The sequence below is a fragment of the Chiloscyllium plagiosum genome, unplaced genomic scaffold (assembly GCF_037043375.1).
Source record: "Chiloscyllium plagiosum isolate Xiang-an unplaced genomic scaffold, Cpla_swu_hap1 HiC_scaffold_29, whole genome shotgun sequence".
Taxonomy (NCBI): domain Eukaryota; kingdom Metazoa; phylum Chordata; class Chondrichthyes; order Orectolobiformes; family Hemiscylliidae; genus Chiloscyllium; species Chiloscyllium plagiosum.
Window position 1 is genome coordinate 100,780,719 of NW_028270167.1, and position 22,541 is coordinate 100,803,259.

The 22,541-nt window shown below is 41.5% G+C and overlaps 1 gene segment (V, D, J or C); it reads right to left on the reverse strand.

The window, feature by feature from the left end:
- Positions 1–820: 820 nt before the first annotated feature.
- Positions 821–22,097, reverse strand: LOC122546670 (Ig heavy chain C region, membrane-bound form-like). The segment is given in 7 exon segments: positions 821–1,085; positions 1,225–1,352; positions 4,185–4,514; positions 4,969–5,277; positions 7,226–7,537; positions 10,635–10,940; positions 22,064–22,097. Coding segments are annotated over 7 exon segments (1,413 nt in total).
- Positions 22,098–22,541: the final 444 nt, after the last annotated feature.

The window sequence follows — 22,541 nt, forward strand, 5'->3', positions numbered from 1 at the left end:
TTGAGGGTTGCTGTTCAGTAATATCCCTGTATCAGACAGATCTCAGTCTCATTCCCTGGGATTTGACAGGTGTGGTGTGTCAAGTAGATCCCAGGAATTGTGCTCCATGAGATTTATGTGTGAGAAAAACTCCAGTTCTGAGAATCCGCCCTTGGATTGTGCACGTGTTGTGTCTGAATACCTGACTGAACGTTGACATTTTTGGCTGATGAATGTTTCGTTGGGCGCTTTAGGTGGCGATTTCTGCATTACTAACCCAGGCTGCCCTGACATCGGGAGTACTTTTAGTTTAGACAGTGTAGAGTAAACTTTCAAACTCCGTTGTCTGCCTTTTTTCGGCTTCTGGTGGAGCCGATAAAATTATCATTAGGTGACCCGAGGCCGTGACCCTTGGTGCATAAGCGGAAATGTTCTCTAATCATTCTGCCTCTGGAGTGTTCCATCAGGCATATCGTGTGAAAGGCGCATTTACATTAGTGGGCTGCATGGTAGCGCAGCATTAAACTAAATGGCTGGATAAAATACAATCAAACAGAACAAGTGAAAGTATTTGGCTGGCAAAGGAGTAGGATGTGGGAAAGTGTATTATTACTGATTGGCCTTGAAGAAAGAATTAAGCAAACTCAAGGTTAGTGCATATTCATTCGAGATTTATTAAACATTTCAGAAAGCATTTTTATCCAAAAAGTTGATGTAAAAGCTAACAGAAGTGAATATAATGGCTGGATGCCACATTGAGACGAGAACACATGGTGGGAATTTTCTGTACATCAGTAACAGTCACAAGAAAGGGAATACAAAGGCTCATCAGAACGGGTAGGCAACCATTCTGAGTAAGGAACAAATAAAAACAAAACAAACGGGCTTCAAACAACTGGGAAGCTACAAATTCTTCCAACCACAACCATCTCAAAGATATCAAAGTAAAAAGGAAAATCCATCAATAATTGTCTCAGTTACACGCTGATAAACTGAAGTAATCTCACTGTTAGAGTCAGCAACAGGACAGATTGGAGATTGGGAATTCATAGACCTTGATAAGCAGATCAGGAAAATCAAAGGGGTCCACAAGTCATTCACTTAACCTGGAAAAGAGAGAGAAAGCGATGACGCAGATATTTATGATCAGGGACTTTCAGATTTAATGTTTATTCAAAGGCACACTTAGAGATTTCACAAAACATATTGGGCTGCTTGGCGTGAGAAAGATATGATTATTCTCACCTTCACCAGAGTGACGGCAGCGCTGTAGAAAATACTCAGGAAGAACAAGGTGATGAACGTGGAAGCAGTTGTCCAGATGTTGCTGTTATCATCCTCATAGTCTTCAATCCAAGTGCGATCTATTGAATCTATGAATATAAAGCCGAGAGAACGCATAGAGATTGTTTATTGATCCAGATCGATCTATCTGCATCCAAGTCATGTAATTGGAGACCATTACATCTTCATAAAGCAGTCAGGTATTTCTCAAGTGTGACTCTTTTCTGTATCTATTAGTGCATTATTGACTCTCAGCAAGAAATTACAAATACTAACTGCACATGTTCTTTCTTCATTGTCCATGTCAGAACGTTTTGAATTATTTTTCTTTTCATCTATTATTTAAGGATATTATTATTTGAGGAATGCGTATTACGAATGATGATTTTAATTATATCATTATATTTTAAATATAGGCTGTGACAGCACTTTAGTTGAAAATTGTGGCCATCACTGAATAAAAGTTCAAATGTGATTCTCATCTTTTGTATTGGTGACCAATTGCTTGGCAAATCATGAATATAAGTGACATTACAGTCAGGACATTGCTTCATATTTTAGTTTGTAGGATCTGTATATTTAGGAATAAGTTTTTGTACGTGTGTCCCTTAATTTATTTGATCTACTGCTTGGAGAGTTTGGTTTTCCTTTAATGTTTGTGTATGTGGTTATAAGAGTCTCTTACTTCACTCAAGCCCATGTTGGAGTCTGTGCATGAATAAACATATTCCTGTTCCTTTACTACTGGTGTGCTCATGTGTTTGTGCACCTAAATTTTGGTCTTTTCACATTGTGTAAGCATCATCATGCTAATATGCCACTTCGTTGCTGCCTATGCTTACCTTGTAATGTCTTTGTGAGTGTTCACTTTTCATTAGTGCTATCTGAAATGTGTGCTCGTGTGTCTGTTTCAGATCCTACCTAAACTAGGTTATTTTCATGTTTATGCTTAATAAATGTTAGCATGCAGTGTTATGTTTTGATGGATGTTTATATTTATATGATGATGTTTGCTTGTGTGCAATCTTTCCCACACCATCTCCTTATCAGCTTGTTTGTGCTATTGTTTGTGAATGCTTGCTGATCCTTGTGCCCATTATCCTTATTTAATAAACGCCCCTCTATTTGTTCATCTATGCACTTGTGTGTCTGCATGTGAGACTCTGAATTTGTGTGTGCGTGTGATATTGTATATATGCTGATCAATGTGGTTTAAAAATAACTAATTAAGCTGCTTCTGTCATCGTATGTTTGTGATTCTGAAAATGGGAAAATAATTATATTAATGTTTATCTCTGTGCACTTACCTGCCTGTGTGAGTTGACATGTGGGAGGACATTTTTCGGAATTTGTATCTGTGTGTTCATGTGTGTATGTCTGTACGCATTGTGCTGTATGAATGTATATGTATTCATGCCCATTTGTGTGTTACCGTGTATCGATGTTTCTCATGGTTATATGTGAGTACCCCTGTTCATTTGTGCAAATGATTTTCTTTTGGTGTATGTGAGTTTTTGTATGAGCTTAGGTGAGTGTTCAAGTACCACTTGCATGTGTGGCTCTGTGCGAGTATGCGCGTGTGACATCTTATCTATATGCACATTTATGTGTGCACATAAATATGTGTCTTTAGGTGAGAGCCCGTATATGTGTCATTACGTGTGTATTTGCGATCATCTCTCTGAACCTGTTCTTATACCAGACTGCAATTTTCATTATTCTAATTTATTGTTCTAATTTTAATGCATTGCCCATAATTAGATTTGACCTTGGTGTTGCAGGAAACATTTCCCATCGTCGTGCGGAGATAAGCGTTTTATGAGCAACTCTTCTGTTGCAGTGATAGAACTTCTGTCTCTGAGAGAAAAGGCGTGAGTTCAAATCCCCACTGCCCCACAGATAACATTTCTGAATATGTTTATTAGAAAATGTCAACTTGTGTTCTGTATGTGAAACAAAATGAAATCAGGTATTCGAATACCAGAATTGATCCCATGTGCTCCAGAAAACTGAGACAAACTATGGAATTCAAACTGGGACAATGCAAACACCAGTTTTGGATTATGGGAATCAATGTTAATCATTTGTTAACAGAGCCAAGCGTGTCTAACATTCTTCAAAGGTATTGTTTTGCATGGAAATGTTAAATCTTTGGACAGTAAGCAAGAAGCTGACTGTCCCTGTTAGCAACTGGGTTACATTACAGAGGACATCGACCATGAAAACTCTGCACAGGGAGCAAGAGGACAGACCATTCATCGTTCCCCTCCCCTCTGCTCCACAACAACTTATCTGTCGATTCGCTTTGGTGTGAAAGTGAAGATACATTCTGTCAACTCATGCGCTGGCGCAAGATCCCTGGCAGTTCCCCAGAAACAAAGGTTACATTCAAACTGTTCTGCATTCTTTACGATTGGTATATTCCAATCAAATTTAATTTTAAAGTGTCTTAACTTTACATTTCCAATTGGTGCAATTTGGCAGTTTAAAACTGACATGAATTTTGTAAGAATGTCAAATGGGGGGAATCAAAAACACAAAGTTCAAAACTCGTGCCCTACCCTTGACATAAAATGGACATTGTCAGATTTTGTCACAGAGGGATTTAGGATGAATAAGGTACTTGGTGGAATCCTGCAATGAGTGAGATTTACTCTGTCTCTGACCCAGGGTGTATCTGAGCAGAGAACATTAACTGCACAAGACACTCGTCCTAGACCTGTTAATAATCCACTTTAACTACACAGATGCAATGTAAGTCAGAGTGAGAAACAACTAATTCAGTATTTAACTCACAACTGGTGGAAAAAAAACACTTCATTACTTCTGTTGAATTATTAAATGCAACTTTGAGATTTTTTATTGACATGAATTAACTGTGTCCATCAGTGCAAGTGAAATGTTTACAAAACTCGGTTTACCGCTGGATTTATCGACTGTTCTGTTGATGATCTTCAATGGAATCGCTTCATGTCCCACCACACAGGAGTAAGAAGCACCGCTGGCCCACTCCTCCGCTGTAATGGATAACAGGCTGTAGATGAAGAAGGAGGTGTTGTCACTCTCCGCCATCACCTCGGTGTTCTTGTAGTTACTGGGATTCACTGGCTTGTCATTGTTTGTCCACTTGACGAAGATCTCTCGGGGGGAGAAACCTCTCACCAAACAGGTGAGGGAGAGAAACCTCTGAGCGGAGATTTCTTCTGTTGGTGGCAGGAGGACCGACACTGATGGCTCCAGCGGATTAATCACTGCAGAGTATTTGGACAAATATGAATCAATCAAAAAAATCCTGAACCGATATCACAACTTCACTAAATATTAAAATACGCCATGTTTAATTTGGGATTTATTCACTTTCGTTTTCTAAAGGAGCAGTATGGTACACATACTGTTCAGTAAAAAAAGGAAAGTTTAATGTGAAAGTTGCCTCCATGTTTCCAGCCCACAACGAGGACATTCTGGCCATTTGTCATTGCTGATGGTGACATCACAACCCAGGCTTCTTCCCACCTTATCTGACTTAATCAGAATACAATATCCTTTGGTCCATCTTTTTCTGAATCAGCTACTTAGCTATCCTGCCTTCAGATGCATCGTTAATGCTCCCAACGGTGTTGGTTCATTTCCAATCAAAGCCTGTCATTGATGTAACTGGATCTGGATTACACATGGGATCCTGTGTGCTTTAATCTGACTGCTCACCTTTCTCCTTGTGGATGGAGTCTCTCAGCGGAGTCGGTAGATTCTGATGGTACACCACACATTCAAAAGTAACGCCACTCAGCCAGGCTTCAGTAGAAATGTCTAATTTGCTGATCACGCTGTCGGGATTCTGTCCAGGCTGCTCAGCAATCTCCGATTTCAGAGGCTTCTTTTCTTGTCTCCAGGTGACATTGACTCCAGAAGGAAGATTGGACACAACGCAGGTTAACGTCACCGTCGCCTCCAGTAAGACTTGTTCTACTGGCGGTGGGAGGATTTTAACGGTGTTAGGGTGGCATTCGGTATCTTCTATGAAACAAAAATCAAAGTCAATGAAAAATGCCCCTTTCTGATACAAACAGCCAATCTTCAGATTACTCCTTCACAGGGTGAAGACACCACCTTCAAAATGGCAACTCCAACTATTGCTGAAACGATGCTTACTATTGTTGATGTATTTTGATCTGTGAAACATTTGTGATTACCTATAACATACCCTGTGTAATTATTCCTAAAGAACACTGGTTTTGTAACAAGTGTAACCTTTGAAAAAAGTAAAATAATCGAAGATACCATCATGTAACCCATGGAATTATCTTTCTTTCGGAGTTTGTTTCTCACTTAAGACCATCGATTGATACTTGTGACAAGAGTAATCTGAATATAATGAGTTCATTTCCATGTTCATAACCTTTAGGTGCAAGTGCTGCTGGTCACACTGACTGCCAAATCACATCCCAAATTTTGGACAGATTATAAAAAATAATTATTATTCTCTTTGCAGAGTTCTAAAGTGTTACAGAAGCAGTGAACAGCCATGGAAATTCTGTTCATCATATTTAACATGATTAAAAATACTTTGCATTATTGGTGTGATGTCATTCTCTAATTTATGTCATTGTTCCTCGTGGGCTGTGTTTGGAATAGATCTGAAAACAAGACATTGAGTACAGCATTCGATATCGAGAAGGACACCCATCTCATTAAGTCTTTCCCTCCATTCAGTTAGTTCATAACTGGTCTGTACTTTCACTTTATTTACCAAGCTGCATTTTTTAATTTCTTCATAGAGCAGGAGAGAAAAAAAAACAAACAAAAGCGTCTTAAATTAATCTACAAACGCGATGGAAATGTCACTAATTTTATAGACATCCACTACTCACTGTGTAAACATCGCCACCCCAAACCAGGCTAAATCAGCCTGTCTCAAGTTCCCAGTTCATTCATCCCTATTGTAGCATTCCCACCAGAATTTATTCTCCTGCCTCATCCACTAATTACAGAGAGCATCTTAAAGAAGCTCAGTGAGATCACGTTTATCCCAGTTCATCAAATGTGATAGCCACTTGGTCTGTGGTCTGATCCCATAAATGAAGTTAAAGAGCTCAGTACCAGATAAAAATCGATGTCGTACAATGTCCAATAAACAGGTCATTCCTGAGCAGGGAATGAAGAATTGAACGCATTTTGATTTATTTTCAAGTAAGGGTCACTGCATATTTTAACCACGTCAATTTGATAGAGGATCAGAATAAGGCTGTTCGGCCAATCTAGAGTTTAGATCAGAATGATGCTGGAAAAGCACAGCAGGTCAGGCAGCATCCGACGAGCAGGAAAATCGACGTTTCGGGCTAAAGCCATTCTCCTGCCTTCTCCCCGTACTAAACAAGAGCCGATCTATCTCTGGCTTGAATACACACAATGGCCTGGCCTCCACAGCCCTCTGCAGCAACATGTTCCACAGACTCATCACCCTCTGGCTGAAGAAATTCCTCCCCATCTCAGTTCTAAATGGTGCCCCTTTGACCCTGAGACTGTGCCTTTGGGTCCTAGTCTCGCCTACCAGTCAAAGCATCTATTCCACATTCACTCGACCTCAGTCTCTCAGTATTTTCTATGTTTCAATCACATATCTCTCCAATATCCCCCCTCCACCCCCAAACGTATCCTTGAAGCGGCTACCAGGCAAGTATTCAGCACTCTGAATGCCTCTCCCAGCATGGTCAGGCAACAAACCATTTAACAAAGCTCACTGTCTATATATCTATCTTCAACAGAGAGGAAACATGCTTTTCTGACTTGCCAACTGGTTGAATTATGAGCAATGCTAATGTAACACCCAAACTGAATTGAGACACGTGGCATGTTGGGAAACGAGAAACTGTACCGTGCTGTTTACTACGCCTGATAAATTCGTGTGTTTGATTCACATCAGAGTTCAGATTGTTTTGTAGCTCTCTCAGTGTGTGTCTCTTACCCTGGAGTGCGGTGATGTTTTTACTTTGAGTGTTCTCTCCATGAGTGACCTGGCAGGTATAGACTGCGCTGTTGTACCATTCACCATAAGGGACCATCAGCCGACTCGTCACCGAGAAGTTCCCGTTCGCCTCACACACGGGAGACGTGAAGAAGCCAGAATCCAAGGGTCGGCCATTTTTCAACCAACTCACGGAGATGGACTTCGGATGGAACTCGATGATTGAACAGACGACGGTTGCAAACTTGCTGCTTGCGATTTCTTCACTGGAGCTCACAGTTAGGAGAAGGGTTGGTCGGAGAGGACCTGTACCTTTAGGAAACACATCGCATACATTATCCGACGAATTTCATAACAAATACAATAAGTTCTCATATATCAAGTATTCTTATGGTTAATGGATAGAGAAATCATAATTGTGCAGAGTGCTGGAGAAGCTGGGATCCACACAGAAAGATCAGCAGGACAATGTGAAAGGTTACAATTATAGGACACTGCAAGTGAGTCAAAGAGGCACAGAAACTATAGGCCGGTTAAATCATAAGGGCGATAGCAACGTTGGATGGTATTCGTTTTTATGACAGAGTCTGATGAACAAGGCAGATTAATTACCGGCATAAATGAGGAAATGACGCAGTTGCTATCACGGAGACATATTGAGAGCCGGGCAGGAGTGGCTATTCAATATCCCAGGATTTGGTGCCTTCAGGCGAGACAGGGAAAGATGGAAAATGATGGGGGCGGGGGTGTGCGGTACAGAATGGTGCTTCTGTCGCAATTCTGACAAGGGTATTTTAGGCTGTAAAGAGAAATGAAATCATGGATACCTCCTTGAACAAAGGCAAATGGACAGTACTTCAAAACCAAAATACAACAAACATAACTACTGGGAGAGCACGATAGACCTTACTATAGGTCCAAAAGACCAAGTGCAAATACATGGGCAAATTTCAGAAACATGTAAATTAAATAGGGGAATGAAAAGCGGTTTTTAACTTCCTCAGCATAGGCTTGGATATTCATTTTGTCAAAAATTTAGAGGGAGCACAATTCTGAAAATGCTCCCTGGAGAATATTTGAACAAAGTATGTCTTTAATACAGAGAATTTTAATCCAGACCTTGCAAGAGAGGGGTGAACCTGAACTTAACGTTAGGGAATGAAGTCGACCCAGTGGTTAAAACACCAATGGTGGAGCACTTTGCAGACAGTGACCGTAAATCAGTTGGATTTCAGATTGTACTGCAAAGGAATAGAAATTGGCCTAAAGTTCTGAAAAGGGGAAGGACAGTTTTAGTAAGATCAGGTAATGACTTAACCAGAGTGGACTGGAAGCTGACACTTATTGGTAAATCTGAGTCAGAGCAGTGTGACACATTTAAGAAAGAGATAGGAAAATCACAGGGAGGTCATTTCCCAGGAAGCCACTGCGTGGGACCAAGAATGCAGCGGGCTCTGGACACCAAAGGGCATGGAGGGGGAGATAAAGAGAAACAAGGGAGGCTTCCGGTCTATACTGAAATCTCAAAACAATAGAAACTAATATGGAGTACAGAACGTGCAAGGGGGAGTTTGAAAGACAAAGGAATTAGAAGAGCAAAAGGGACTATGAGAAAATAATAGCAGTCAAAATAAAGGAAAATATTTTTTAAAGTTACAGACTCATTCATAATAAAACAATTATTCGGGAAACAGTAATGCCCATTATGTGTTATTATTGGAGTGGAGCCGGAGGATTAGGTTGTGGTCAAAACGAATGTGTTGCGTCAGTGTTCACTAGGAAGAGGGACAATGTGGGGACAGAAATCATGGAGGGGTGTTATGATGTACTTTCAGAAATTAGGACACATGACGTGATGTTCTGTGTTGTCTTGCTGAATGAAAAATGGTTATATTTCCAGGGCAGATGAAAAGTATACCAAGCGGTTGAGCGATGCAAAGGATGAAATAGTTGGGTCGCTGACAATAATTTAGAATTCCTGTCTGGCCACAGCAGTTGTGCCAAGTGAGTGTAGATCAGCCAACGTTGCACTGTTATGCAGGACGAAGAAAGGGATAAATAATGAAAACATAGATCTGTCAAGCTAGTCTCAGTGGTAAGGAAACTATTGAGAAGTGAATTTAGTCTTCATTTGGAAGATAAATCTACAATTTTCAGCACGGTTTTATTGAGAGGAAGTCACGTGTAACAATTTGATAGTCGCTTTCATAGAGATAACTCGATGTCCAGATGATAGCAATAATCAGAGCCAATGGGATCCGAGTTCATTTGACAGATTGGATCTAGAACTGGCTGCGTGATGGGAGCAGGGGGTAATAGTCATCGGGTGTCTGCGTGATTGGAAATCTATGTCTCCTGGTGTTCTATAGGGATTAGTGTTGATTTCCGTGCTATTTCTCTTACATACCAATGATTGAGACTCAAATTTAGGAGGATTAACCGGTGAATTCACAGATGAAATGAAAACTGTCATGTTGGTAAGTCATGAGCATAATGGCTTTAGATTGCAGGAGGATATAAAAGGGTTGGTTGTATGTGAAGAGAAAAGTTGTAAATGGAAATTATTCTGAATAAATGTAAGGTGATGGAATTCGGCAGAAGAATCTGTGAGGTATGACGTTTTGAATGGTGGAACTCTGGAAAGGCCTGAGGATCTTTGGTGCATGTACCCACCGATCCCCTATAGTACTGTGTCGTCTGGATAAAGAGGCTAAGAAAGTGGGAGGATATTTGCTTTTATTAGCCTAGACATTGACAATGAAGAGTGGTGAGATGATACTGGAACTTAATAGAACACTGGTTAGGTCATACTGAAGCGTTGTGTGCATGTTATCGAAGGAATGTGATTACACTGAAGGCAGTATTGATGAGATTTGCCAGGGTCTTTGCTGGGTTGGAGGGTTTTAGTTATGAAACTAGTTTAGATGGACAGGGGTTTTCCTTGGAGCAGAGGAGAATTAGGGAGATGATTATCATGATATCCAGAATTATTTTAGGCAAAGACAGGGTAAACTGGATGAAACCTTTCACCTTGATGGAGAGATCAATGCCTCGGGAGCACAGGGTGAAGGTAAGGCCAGGAGGTTCCAAGTGGATCTCAGGGGAAAACAAAATCAAACAGAGGGTGGTGTTAGCCTGGAGCTCAGCACCTATAAGTCATGTAGAGACTGAGCCCCTCATAATAAGTATGAAGTATCCTTGCAAGGGCAAGTCACACAAGGCAATGGATCATGTGCTGGCACATGAGACTGGAATAGTTAGGTGGCTGTTATTGATAGGCGTGAATTGGGTGGATCAAAGGGTCTTTTTCCTGTGCTCTATAAGGTGATTCTGTGAAAACGGTTATAAATAATGCCTTATTCATGTTAATCACAGATGATCTGTTTATCACAGTTCCCACAACACGAACCTGGACATGGCATTACTTTGCCCTTGTGTGACCCGCTGTGTTGAACCTCACAAGAGATTTTGCTGGAGCAATCTTCCGCTGACCCGGGCAGGGTTAACTGGCTGCTCAGGGTGTAGGTTCCCTTCTCGTTTCTCACTGATGGGTAAGTCTTCAATCCAGTCGTGATTAGCTCCCCACCTTTCTTCCAGGTTAACTTGGTGACGTCAGGGGAATAGTCCATCACCAAACAACCAAAGATCACAGAACCGGTGTTGTGCTCCAGACAGGAGGTGACCAGACCATAAAGCGTGGGGGGAGACGGTGTCTCTACAACAGAATGACAAATTGAGCATGTTAGTTTCTGTTAATTTGACCTTATCAGTTACTCAAATGTATCCTCAGCTGTAAAAGTTTGCCAGTCTGCTCCCGCTGAAGTCGACAGCATAACTGGGGTTTATTTTTGTTTCCTACCAGTTGCTGATCATGATCATTGGTTCCCTCTTTAGAAACATGCCTTCGACCTTGACCATTGCCATATAATTTAGGAAGAAGAACATCCTGATCCCACCCCAGTAACTGTTTGAAGATCTCACCAACTGACACTTTCACTGGATTGCTGTGAAGAGCAGAGACATTTCACAAAAAACAAACCAAGGAAATGCAGATTCATCGAAATTCTACAGTGTGTGCAAACAGGCCATTTGGTCCAACAAGTCCACACCCACCCTCTGAAAAGTAACGCATCCAGACCCATTCCCCTACCCTATTATGCTACAATTAACCCTGACTAATGCACCGAACCTCCCAATCACTGAACATAACATTTGCAATTCCCCCAGCTTGCACATCTTTGGACTGTGGGAGGAAATGCACACAGACATGGGGAGAAAGTGCCAACTCCACACAGACAGTCACCCGAGGCTGGAATGGAACCTGAGTCCCTAGCACTGTGAGGCAGCAGGACTAACCACGGAACCAGCGTGCTGCCCTACTTGGTGCCGTGCTGCTGGAAATACCCAACAGCTGGCAGTACCCCCGGAGAGAAATCAGAGTGAATCATAGAACATAGAACATTACAGCGCAGTACAGGCCCTTCGGCCCTCGATGTTGCGCTGCCCTGTCATACTAATCTGAAGCCCATCCCACCTACACTATCCCATGTACGTCCATATGTTTGTCCAATGACGACTTAAATGTACTTAAACTTGGCGAATCTACTACCGTTGCAGGCAAAGCATTCCATACCCTTATTACTCAATGAGTAAAGAAACTACCTCTGACATCTTTCTTATACCTATCTCCCCTCACTTTAAAGTTGTGTCCCCTCGTGTTTGCCGTCCCCATGCTTGGAAATCAGGTCCAGTGCGTTCCTCACTTATCAATGCAAGGCAGAATGTTCTCTCTGGGAGGAAGGTCACTGCAGCAGCAGCACAGGCAGGAGCTGAGCACTGGGACGGGGAGGATGGCTGTCACGGCTGAACTCATGCCAATTGTCTGGAAGTTGAAACGTCTCTTTTACAATTATCTGAATTCTGGAGGCTGCTGAAAAATGGAGGACCATTAAGGTTCAGAGACTTTGGAGTGTTCCAGCTGAGTATTTACGTAAATATTATTTGAGAAATGAACAAGTAATCTTTAATTTTAAAAGCTATCAAACTGACACACAGTTCACCAGCAAACCTCATCTTTCAGACTAACCACTGCACCTACTCTGTCTAGACCTAAATTCCCACTCACATTGACAAGCCCTACCCTGCTATACACCTATTCATGCCTGGAACACACAACCCCTATCACACGAAACACATCCAAGGCAATCCATGTTGGTAGTGTAGCTGAGCAGAGAGATCTCGGTGTCCATGTACATAGATCCCTAAAAGTTGCCAGCCAGTTTGACAGAGTTGTGAAGAAGGTATACTTTGTGTTGGCTTTCATCGATAGAGGAACTGAGTTTCAGAACCACGAGGTTAGGCTGCGGCTGTACAAAACTCTGGTGGGGTCGCACTTGAAAGTATTGTGTACTGTTCTGGTCAGCACATTATAGAAAGAATGTGGAAGCTTTGGAAGAGTTGAGAGGACGTTTACCAGGATGTTAATTGGTATGGCGGGAAGGTTTAATTAGGAAAGGATGAGGTTCTTGATGCTGTTTTTATTTGAGAGAAGAAGGTTGAGAGGTGACTTAATTGTGACGTAAAAGATAAACAGAGGGTGGACAGTGAAAGTCTTTTTCCTTAAATAGTGATGGCTCGCAGGAAAGGACATAGATGACTGATGTCAGAGGTTGTTTCTTTACTCAGAGAGAAGTAGGGCCATGGAACGCACTGCCTGCAACAATAGTACACTCGCCAACTTTAAGGGCATTTAAAAGGTCATTGGATAAACGTATGGATGAAAATGGAATCGTGTAAGATAGATAGGCTTCAGATTGGTTCCACAGGTCAGTGCACATCGAGGGCTGAAGGGCCTGTACTGCACCATAATGTTCTGTATTCTATATTCCAGATGGACGTATGGTCTCAATTCCTTTCACTCATTTACACTCCTGCCACTCTGCATCTGGCCCTTGGTGAATCTGGCCCTGACTGGATCTGGCACCATCATTTTCACAACCTCTGATAAAAGCCCACTACCCATGACATGACCTCAGTCCATGATCACTGACCTCTCACCTTACCCAAGTCAACCTGTGCACATTGCATCCCAGCTCCTTTCGCATCTGTCCTTAACCACCCACCATTTTGCCAGACTCCGAGCTTTGCATTTTGACAACACGTCCCCCTGTCACTTCATTACAGTGACCTTCCACCCCCGAAACATCCTGGCACTCTGCCCACCTCTACACTAACCAGCCTGGCACACTGCCCACCTCTGCACTAACCAGCCTGGCACTCTGCCCACCTCTACACTAACCAGCCCGGCACACTGCCCACCTCTACACTAACCAGCCTGGCACACTGCCCACCTCTACACTAACCAGCCCAGCACACTGCCCACCTCTACACTAACCAGCCTGGCACTCTGCCCACCTCTACACTAACCAGCCCGGCACACTGCCCACCTCTACACTAACCAGCCTGGCACTCTGCCCACCTCTACACTAACCAGCCTGGCACTCTGCCCACCTCTACACTAACCAGCCTGGCACACTGCCCACCTCTACACTAACCAGCCCTGCACACTGCCCACCTCTACACTAACCAGCCTGGAACTCTGCCCACCTCTACACTAACCAGCCTGGCACTCTGCCCACCTCTACACTAACCAGCCTGGCACACTACCCAACTCTGCACTAACCAGCCCGGCACTCTGCCCACCTCTACACTAACCAGCCTGGCACTCTGCCCACCTCTGCACTAAACAGCCTGGCACACTACCCACCTCTGCACTAACCAGCCCGGCACTCTGCCCACCTCTACACTAACCAGCCTGGCACTCTGCCCACCTCTGCACTAACCAGCCTGGCACACTGCCCACCTCTACACTAACCACCCTGGCACTCTGCCCACCTCTACACTAACCAGCCTGGCACTCTGCCCACCTCTGCACTAACCAGCCTGGCACACTGCCCATCTCTGCACTAATCAGCCTGGCACACTGCCCACCTCTGCACTAACCAGCCTGGCATCCTGCCCACCTCTACACTAACCAGCCTGGCACACTGCCCACCTCTGCACTAACCAGCCTGGCATCCTGCTCACCTCTCCATAAACCAGCCTGGCAAAGACAGACCTCCTGCATTTCAGCTCAAACTACCCCTCACCTACCAAGCACAATTCGACCAAATTATCCTGTGACCATTACCATTTACCTTGATGCCACCTTGCCAGACAGAGTGCATGCAAGCTTACCCAGCAGCCAGCCAACACCTTACAGCCTACCAGCCCAAATTCTCCCACATGCCTAATCGAGCCCCTCACTTGCTCACCACCTTCCAACTTTGAGCCTACTCCACCATAAAGTCAGTGAGTCATAAAGTCAGACAGCACAGAAAAAGTTCCTTTGGTCCAGCTCATTCATGCTGACCAGAGTTCCCAAATTAAACTAATTCCACTTGCCTGCCTTTGGCCCATATCCATCCAGACCTATCCAGTTCCTGGAGCTATTCAAATGTCTTCTAAATGTTGGACCTATCTCTGCATTTACCACTTCTTCTGGCAGTTCATTCCAATGTTTTGGACAGTTACAACATGAAGCCCCAACGCCTGCACTCAGTGCTCTGACCAATGAAGGTACATGTGCCAAACGCCTTCAACACACTAGCTACTTGAGACAACGCTTTCAAGAATCTATGAGTCTGGACCCTCAGGGTCCTCAGTGTTCAACATCACTACCCAGTGCCTTACCATGAACTCTGTAAGACTCTATGAATCTGGACCCTCAGGGCCCTGTGTTCAACATCACTATCCAGTGCCCTACCATTAACCCTGTAAGACTCTATGAGTCTGGACCCTCAGGGCCCTGTGTTCAACATCACTATCCAGTGCCCTACCATTAACTCTGTAAGTTGTGACCTGATTTGTCTTCTCAAAAAGCAACACGTCATATTCATTTAGATTACACTCAATCTGCCACTCCTCAGCCCATTGGCCCAGCTGATCAAGATCTCATTGTACGTTTAGATAACTTTTACTGCCAATTATAACACCAATGTTGGTGTTACGTGCAAACTTACAAACCATGTCCCATTCAATGTTTTCATGGCTTTCAACCAATATTGTACCCTGTTTGCCTTTCTCCCACATATCCGGAGCATTTTTTTAAGGATTGAAGGAATCTATCTCCTTATTGAAATCATTTAATGTTTTGTCCTCAATCAATTTCTGTGGTGGAGAATTCCAAAGGTTCACCATTCTTTTGCTGAACAGTAAACAATCAGGTTCGATGTTATCGGTGTGTTGGGAAGACTGGTGAGCAGCAAGATTAATGATGATCCCATGAATGGAATACCATTCTAGAGGGGCCGAGGGGCCTTCTTCAGCTTCCAGTTTGCATGCTGACATGTCCCTTCGGCAGCATGTTCCAAAGCTGTGATCCTTGAGGATAAGGGCGCACATGCGTGTAAATGCTTCACCTGAAAGCTGTCCTCCAAATTAGACTTTAACTTGACTCTCAACTATTTCGCTGCCCGTTTCCTCTTCCTCAATCACAGCCATGGGACTCACTTCCTAACAGCGCTGTGAATGTGCTAATACCACACAAACTTCAGCAATTCAAATAGACTGATGATAACTGGTTTCCCAAGGCGATATAAAAAGTCTGACACTTCCACACCTGTCTAGAGATGCAAACAACCACTGGAAGAATTGAAAATTATTTTGGGCACTTGTGTGTCTACACAAGATGACATGGTTTCCTTTTGTGTGATTTGACTGTGTTTTCACTGAATGAACGGAGCTATTTCTTAATCATACAATAGGAAGGAAGCTTCCCTCATTTTTAGCAAGGCAATCACACATTATATTTCTTTATTCCAGGGAAGTATAGTGTTAAATTAAGGAAATATGATGATTGGGATGTTTCAATTGGAAATTGTCAGAGATTTAAAGTTTACTTTCATGAGCAATTAATTCCAGCCTCATTGTGTCACAGTACTCACAGGAAGGTCTTTCAGAAATGGTGTCTCCCTTTGTTATGGGCAGTCGAATCAGTAAATCTGGGATAGTTTTTTCTTGTTAATCAAAGGTGTTGAAGAGTTTTGCCAAAGGGAGACCCGTGGATTTAGCTCACAGATGCTCCATGATCTAAGTAAGTGGTGGAACAGCTCGAGGGGCTGAGTGCCCTCCATTTGCTCCCACCTTCCTATCATTGTGTCATTCATTAAGCTAGCACTGGCGGTGAACACTTTTTATTAAAATATTTCAACAAATTAATTGTTTCACACATGCTTTAGAAAAAACTTCTGTTGATTATTTGGAACGGGATCATTGACATTCTCTATTTGAGTGATCAAAATAACTTCCACCCAATTACAGCAGCCACTGCGCTCTGGAGTGTGTTGTTACTTCATAATAGTTTCTTGTGAAACTACAGCTCGAGATCAGGGCGCTCCAATTCAATGATTCTCTGATATTTAACATCTCTGAACTTTCGCAATTTGTTCAAATGCATCTTTTCTCTGAAGAACGTGCTTCATCGAACACAACATTTTTAAATGAAACAACAAACTTTAAATGCTAGAAAACCAAAATAAAGACAGAAATTTCTGAAGAAACTCAGCAGGTCTGGCAGCTCCTGTGGAGAGAAGGCAAGGTTAACCTTTCGCATCCAGAGACCCCCCCCCCCCCCCCCCCTTCACCAAATTGTTTTCATGTTTTTGGCAAAAGAGCTCACACCTGTTGAGATAAACAGTGATTACGTTGGCTTGACTCCTGTTGGAAAAAGAATTCTTAGCAGAGGTACTGGATGGTCTGAGATAGCAATTGAAGACCAACTGAAAAGCTTTCACCATCTGCAGCAAGTGTTGGATTCAGCGGAACTCCCACCGTACTGAACAATCAAATTCAGCTCCAGCACCGGTTTAATATAAAGTAAAACAGCCTAAGCATAATCTCATCAAATATGCTTCGAAAATGATTCATTCTGGATTAGTTATAAATGATATTGTTAGAACAGCAAGTCAAAAGCTGGGATTTCTTTGAGCACTTACTCCATTAACCCCATCTAGCGATACCCAAAAGCTTGTGAACAAACATTGATCTGGAAAAAGCTGCTAACCACCAAAATTCTTTTTAATATCGAAGAGACACAAGTCAGGACAGCGATTGAATAGATTTCATTGGCCTCTGTGAGTGGAATTCCAACAAACACCCAGACATGTCAATCTGCTTTCTTGCACTGAAGTAACCTGATAAGAGATTGTGTTACATACCTCTCTAACAGATTGTAAGTGAACACAGGCCACCTGGCACAGAATCAGGGACTCTACTACAACATCACAACAGAAGTGAACACAATGAGCTTGACACTATCACGGAGAACACAGCCCACATGTTTTTACAATGCATAAACCATGTTAGTTATTATCACCTTCCAACAACCAGGGATTGTTCCAGAATTTTTGTACAATGAAAGTTACATTTCAACATTTATCGAAGAATGCTTTGACAGCAGCTCCAAATTGTTCAAACTCAATGGGAACTACAGAGGAATAAATCTAGGAATTGCATTGCCATCAATTCACTGTCACTGGATTCCAACCTCGAACTCCCTTCCTCTTTCCCCTGTGAATGTTGCTGCACCAGACGGTCTACTTAGTTTGGAAAAGATTAAAATGTTTTGAAGTGTAATATGACCGTGGCCAGTGACATTAAAAGCTGATAATAGGTTTTCAAATAATAAGATGCAAAACAATTCTGATTCTACATTGTGCCACGAAACATGTCCTGCATAACTGAGGCACAAAGAAAATATACAGCATATTTCTCTCTGCCTCGCTCAATCAAATATCTCTTGTTGCCAACAACCAATTTCAAAACTCTTGCTATCTGCCTTTTGTTCCTGAAATGTTCGTTCTGATTGGAACAACTTAGTCAGGGCTCTCAATTCTGAGGCACCTAATCGAATATTGTATTTCTGGCAGATGAAAGTGGTTTTGAAGCTCAAGATAAAATTGAACTGTCTGAGATTCAGGTATCCGAACTGGACAATCTACAAATGGTCAGGACCGTTGACAAGTTAGTCGGAGATAGCACAGAAACAACTTGCACAACAGACTTAATCCTCGAGGATACATTGCTCAACTCCTCACGTCACATATATTCACTGTAATTGAACATTCATCAGAGGAACTAACCAGAGGATTAATGTGAACGAGAATATGTTCACAATGAACATAAATAACCACTGAGTTAATAAACTTAATAAGTCATTGTATTTAACAAAATTATTGAGATGGGAAATATCGCCAATTAAAGCACAGATCCGGAGGAAATGGATTATTCTCTAAATTATTTTTACATATTCTTAAAACGTTCCTTGAACTGTGGAGATTTTGCATGCACTGCATAAAGTCAACACTGCATTCCAGTGTGGAAAGCATTTCTGTTGATTGAATTAGGTCATTTTCTTGTTAACTGCTTTTAATAAACGAAAATGTTTAAAAAGGTATGAATTGAAAACATGCTTCTGTCTGCAGTTGCCCGATTTAGCGGATGTCTAAGTAAATGTGGGCACTGCTGCCTCACAGATCCAGGTACCCAGGCTCGGTTCCAGCCTCGGGTGATTGCCTGTGTGGAGTTTACACAATCTCCCCTGTGTCTGTGTGGGTTTCCTCCCACAATCCAAAGATGTGCATGTCAGGTGAACTGGTCATGCTATATCGTCCATCATGTTAGGTGCATTAGTCAGGGGTAAATATAGGGCAGGGGAATGGGTCTGGGTGGATTACTCTTCAGAGGGTCGGTGTGGACTTGTTGGGCCAAATGGCCCGATACATACTGCAGGAAATCTAATCTAAATGATTGTCACACTTAACTAATGTGAGCAGATTCCTTCCGATCGCTACATTGCAATAAATCGGTCAAGTATATTTATTAAAATAAGTATTACTCTATTTTAAGTTTCTGAATAAACAATGTGCTCTGTTATCCTCGAGTTCATGTCTTCTGCAAATTTGTGAACTCTGCATCCGTCTGAACACATCGATGTAAAATGAATTCTCTGCGTTTGCAGCAAGCACGCCCATGGTTTTAAAAGTAGGGTTCCTACAATATAGAAACAGGCCATTTGGCCCAACAATTCCACACTGACCCTCTGGACAGTAAGTAGCCCACCCAGACCCATTCCCCCTAATGTATATTCACCCGGACTAATGCACCCTAAGCTACACATCCCTGAACACTGTGTGCAATTTAGCACAGCCAATCACCTGACCTGCACATCCTTTGGACTGTGGTAGGAAACCAGAGCGCCCGAAGGAAACCCACGCAGACACAGGGAGAATGTGCAAACTCCACTCAGGCAGTCACATGAGGGTGGGATCGAATTTGGGACCCTGGTACTGTGAGGCAACAGTGCCAACCACTGAAACACCATGCTGCCCTGCGAGTTCATGAGTGGATTATTTTAATTCATTCGAAATTTGGCCTTGGTCACATAATTCACTGTAGCAGTTGTTTCCGAAAGAATGACTCCTCAGTTGATATTTTGTTGGAAAATGTAACTATTTATTTAAAATGCACAGATTGGGAACACCTAAAGCACTGTGCAGATTAAATAATTCAGTTAATGTTTTATTTTTATCCTGTAAATCCAGTTTAATCAGGGACATAACAATTAATTAACTCAAGTTACGTGTGAAACTGATCAAAGCAGTGAAACTGACCTGTTCTTCATTGAATTGAGCAGAATTTCCAAATGGTCTTTGCCAATGATCTTTTCCAGCCAGAAAAATATGTATGTAGTGTACAGTGGAATTGAAAGGTGTTTCTTGATCAATTCTAAGACAGTCATGGCATTTTTGCTCAAGAGCAAGAACTATTAGAACATTAGACTTTTGGAATTCTATTTATATTTCTCTATGACTTGTAAACTGTTTAAAGACAGACGTTGTGATTGAACTGGAGTTCTGAATTTGGATTGTAAAGCATGGATTAGATTAATCCTTAATTATTACTTTTAAGTAAAAATGGCGCCCGAAGGTATCTGTTTTCCCTTCATTTCTAAAACCTTTGCGATTTGTCTTTCACTTAATAATAGGCTTTATGAAATTTCATCTCGCATGCTGATCGCATTGAATGAGGAACCTGGAGCGGTTCACTGTCACCAACCGTGTTAACATTGCAAAAACAATGTAGAAACCAACAACAGTTTCCCAAATATAACATATTTATTGTTACCCAAGCACAGTCCCTCCTCAACAGATCAACGATCACCAGATCACAACACGGTGTGTTTGCAGCAGAACTAGCTCTGCAAACATTTTCAACAGAACCAAGAACATATTGCTACCTCACAAAAAAAAACAAATTGAAGTCTAACAAACCTGCTCAGAATCCAGCAAACTAATGATTAAATTGAATAGAAATAACAAGTCATAACAGCAGCCTTGTTTGTGAGGGGACTTAACACTTAAAGCTGTAACGTTTCTGGCAACAGTTCAATTTATTTCCAACCTGTACACCCTTCCTGATCGTGACAATCTTGTGCAGCGCACAGTAGGGCGGTTGAAGTCATATATTGATTAATCACTTCATGGTCAAAACAAAATTACTGAATGGACAAATATTACCACATTATAATTTTAAGTTAGTTTCAATTACATAATCTGACCAATTCTGCAGTTTCAGATTTCAGTCCCAAATTTTATTTTGAATGAGGCTACTCAAAACAAAATTCAGTTAGTTTACAATTAGAACTGAGTTTTTTTTAAAAAGTCAATGCATTAAAAACTCGTTTTTTTTTTCATTTCTCACACTTCTGGGTTTCTGCCTTAAGTTGTTTTTCAGACCGTTACAAATGGATGTAATGTTTTCAATCAAGCAGAGAAAAATATGTCATATAAGTTTAACAAATGCAGAAATGATTCAAGGAAAACCAAAGAACTTCACAAATATTGGTAATGAAAATAAATCCAGTGAGTTAATCTCCTCACCAGAAAGAAAACACCGATTACAGAAAGCATAAAAACGTTGATCAATTTCACAAACTGAATAAGATCCAATCAACTCAATTCAATAGAATCAAGGAAAATAAAATCAGAATCCAATCAACTCAAAACAACAGATTTGAATGAAACATAATCAGAATCCAAACAATTCAATTCAACAGAATCAAATAAAACAATTTCAAAAGCCAATCAACACAATTCAACAAAACCAAGTAAAAACAAAGTCAGAATCCAATCAACACAGTTCAAACCGAATCAACTAAAACAAAGCCAAAATCCAATCAACTCAATTGAACAGAATCAGGTAAAACAAACTCAGAATCTAATCAACAGAATGCAATATAGCACCGCAAGAAAATTTTATGACAGTTTCTAACCTGCTTGTCATCAACTAATTAACAAAATAAATGCGAAAATATAATCAGGGTAAGAACATATATTGAAGAAATTAATAATGATATTTTAGCATATTTTAATCATGTTTAGTAATGTCTCGAACATCTTTGATTTCTTTGCGTTTGTTGATAATAAAACTCACAGTCAGGGTGTCACTGACATTAACCATTATTTATAGCTGACTGATTAAGAGACATTAGGTGTTTCAAGTAACCCAGCCACACAGAATGCCCATCTGATCAAAAAAAGAGATACACCGAGTAACTGACTCCATCATCCCCACTGTAACTATTTGCTGAGCCTTAACTGAAGTCTATAATCAGTCTGAACAAAAATCAATCCGAACCAAACCAAACTCAGCACAGAATCTGAGTTTCATCTAATTCAGAAATTAGTCACATGAATAGAAAGTTTTTAAAAAGTCACTAAGAAAGTTCAAGGGTCTTACCTGAAGTCACTGTCACCATGGTCCCTTGGCCCCAGTAATCAAGATCGTAGTTATATCACTGTGAGACACGTTGTGTCAAATACTATGACAGACTATAAACTGTAAAATGCAGAGAATTTATTCACTTCCGAGAAAGCAGTGATTCAGACTCCTCTAAAAATGATTCAGTGTGTTATTTCAGCTTTTACGATCCATTGTATTTTGAAAGCTTGGAATACTTTTCCAGGTTTGGTCTGCATTTAACTTGACAATCAACACGAAGAAGGTAGAAAAAATTAGACATTTGTACAAACTAGCACTACTGGATTGCGTTTAAATTGCATCTCAGATTATTTCTTGCTCCTGCCATGGTAGAAATCACCAATTTAAACAAACACTTGTCAGTGGTTATTGTATGAGGATGTCGCTGTGCACAACACTGTGACACACTGTAGTCTTGCACAATAATAGATGGCGGTGTCTTCGATCTTAAGTTTCT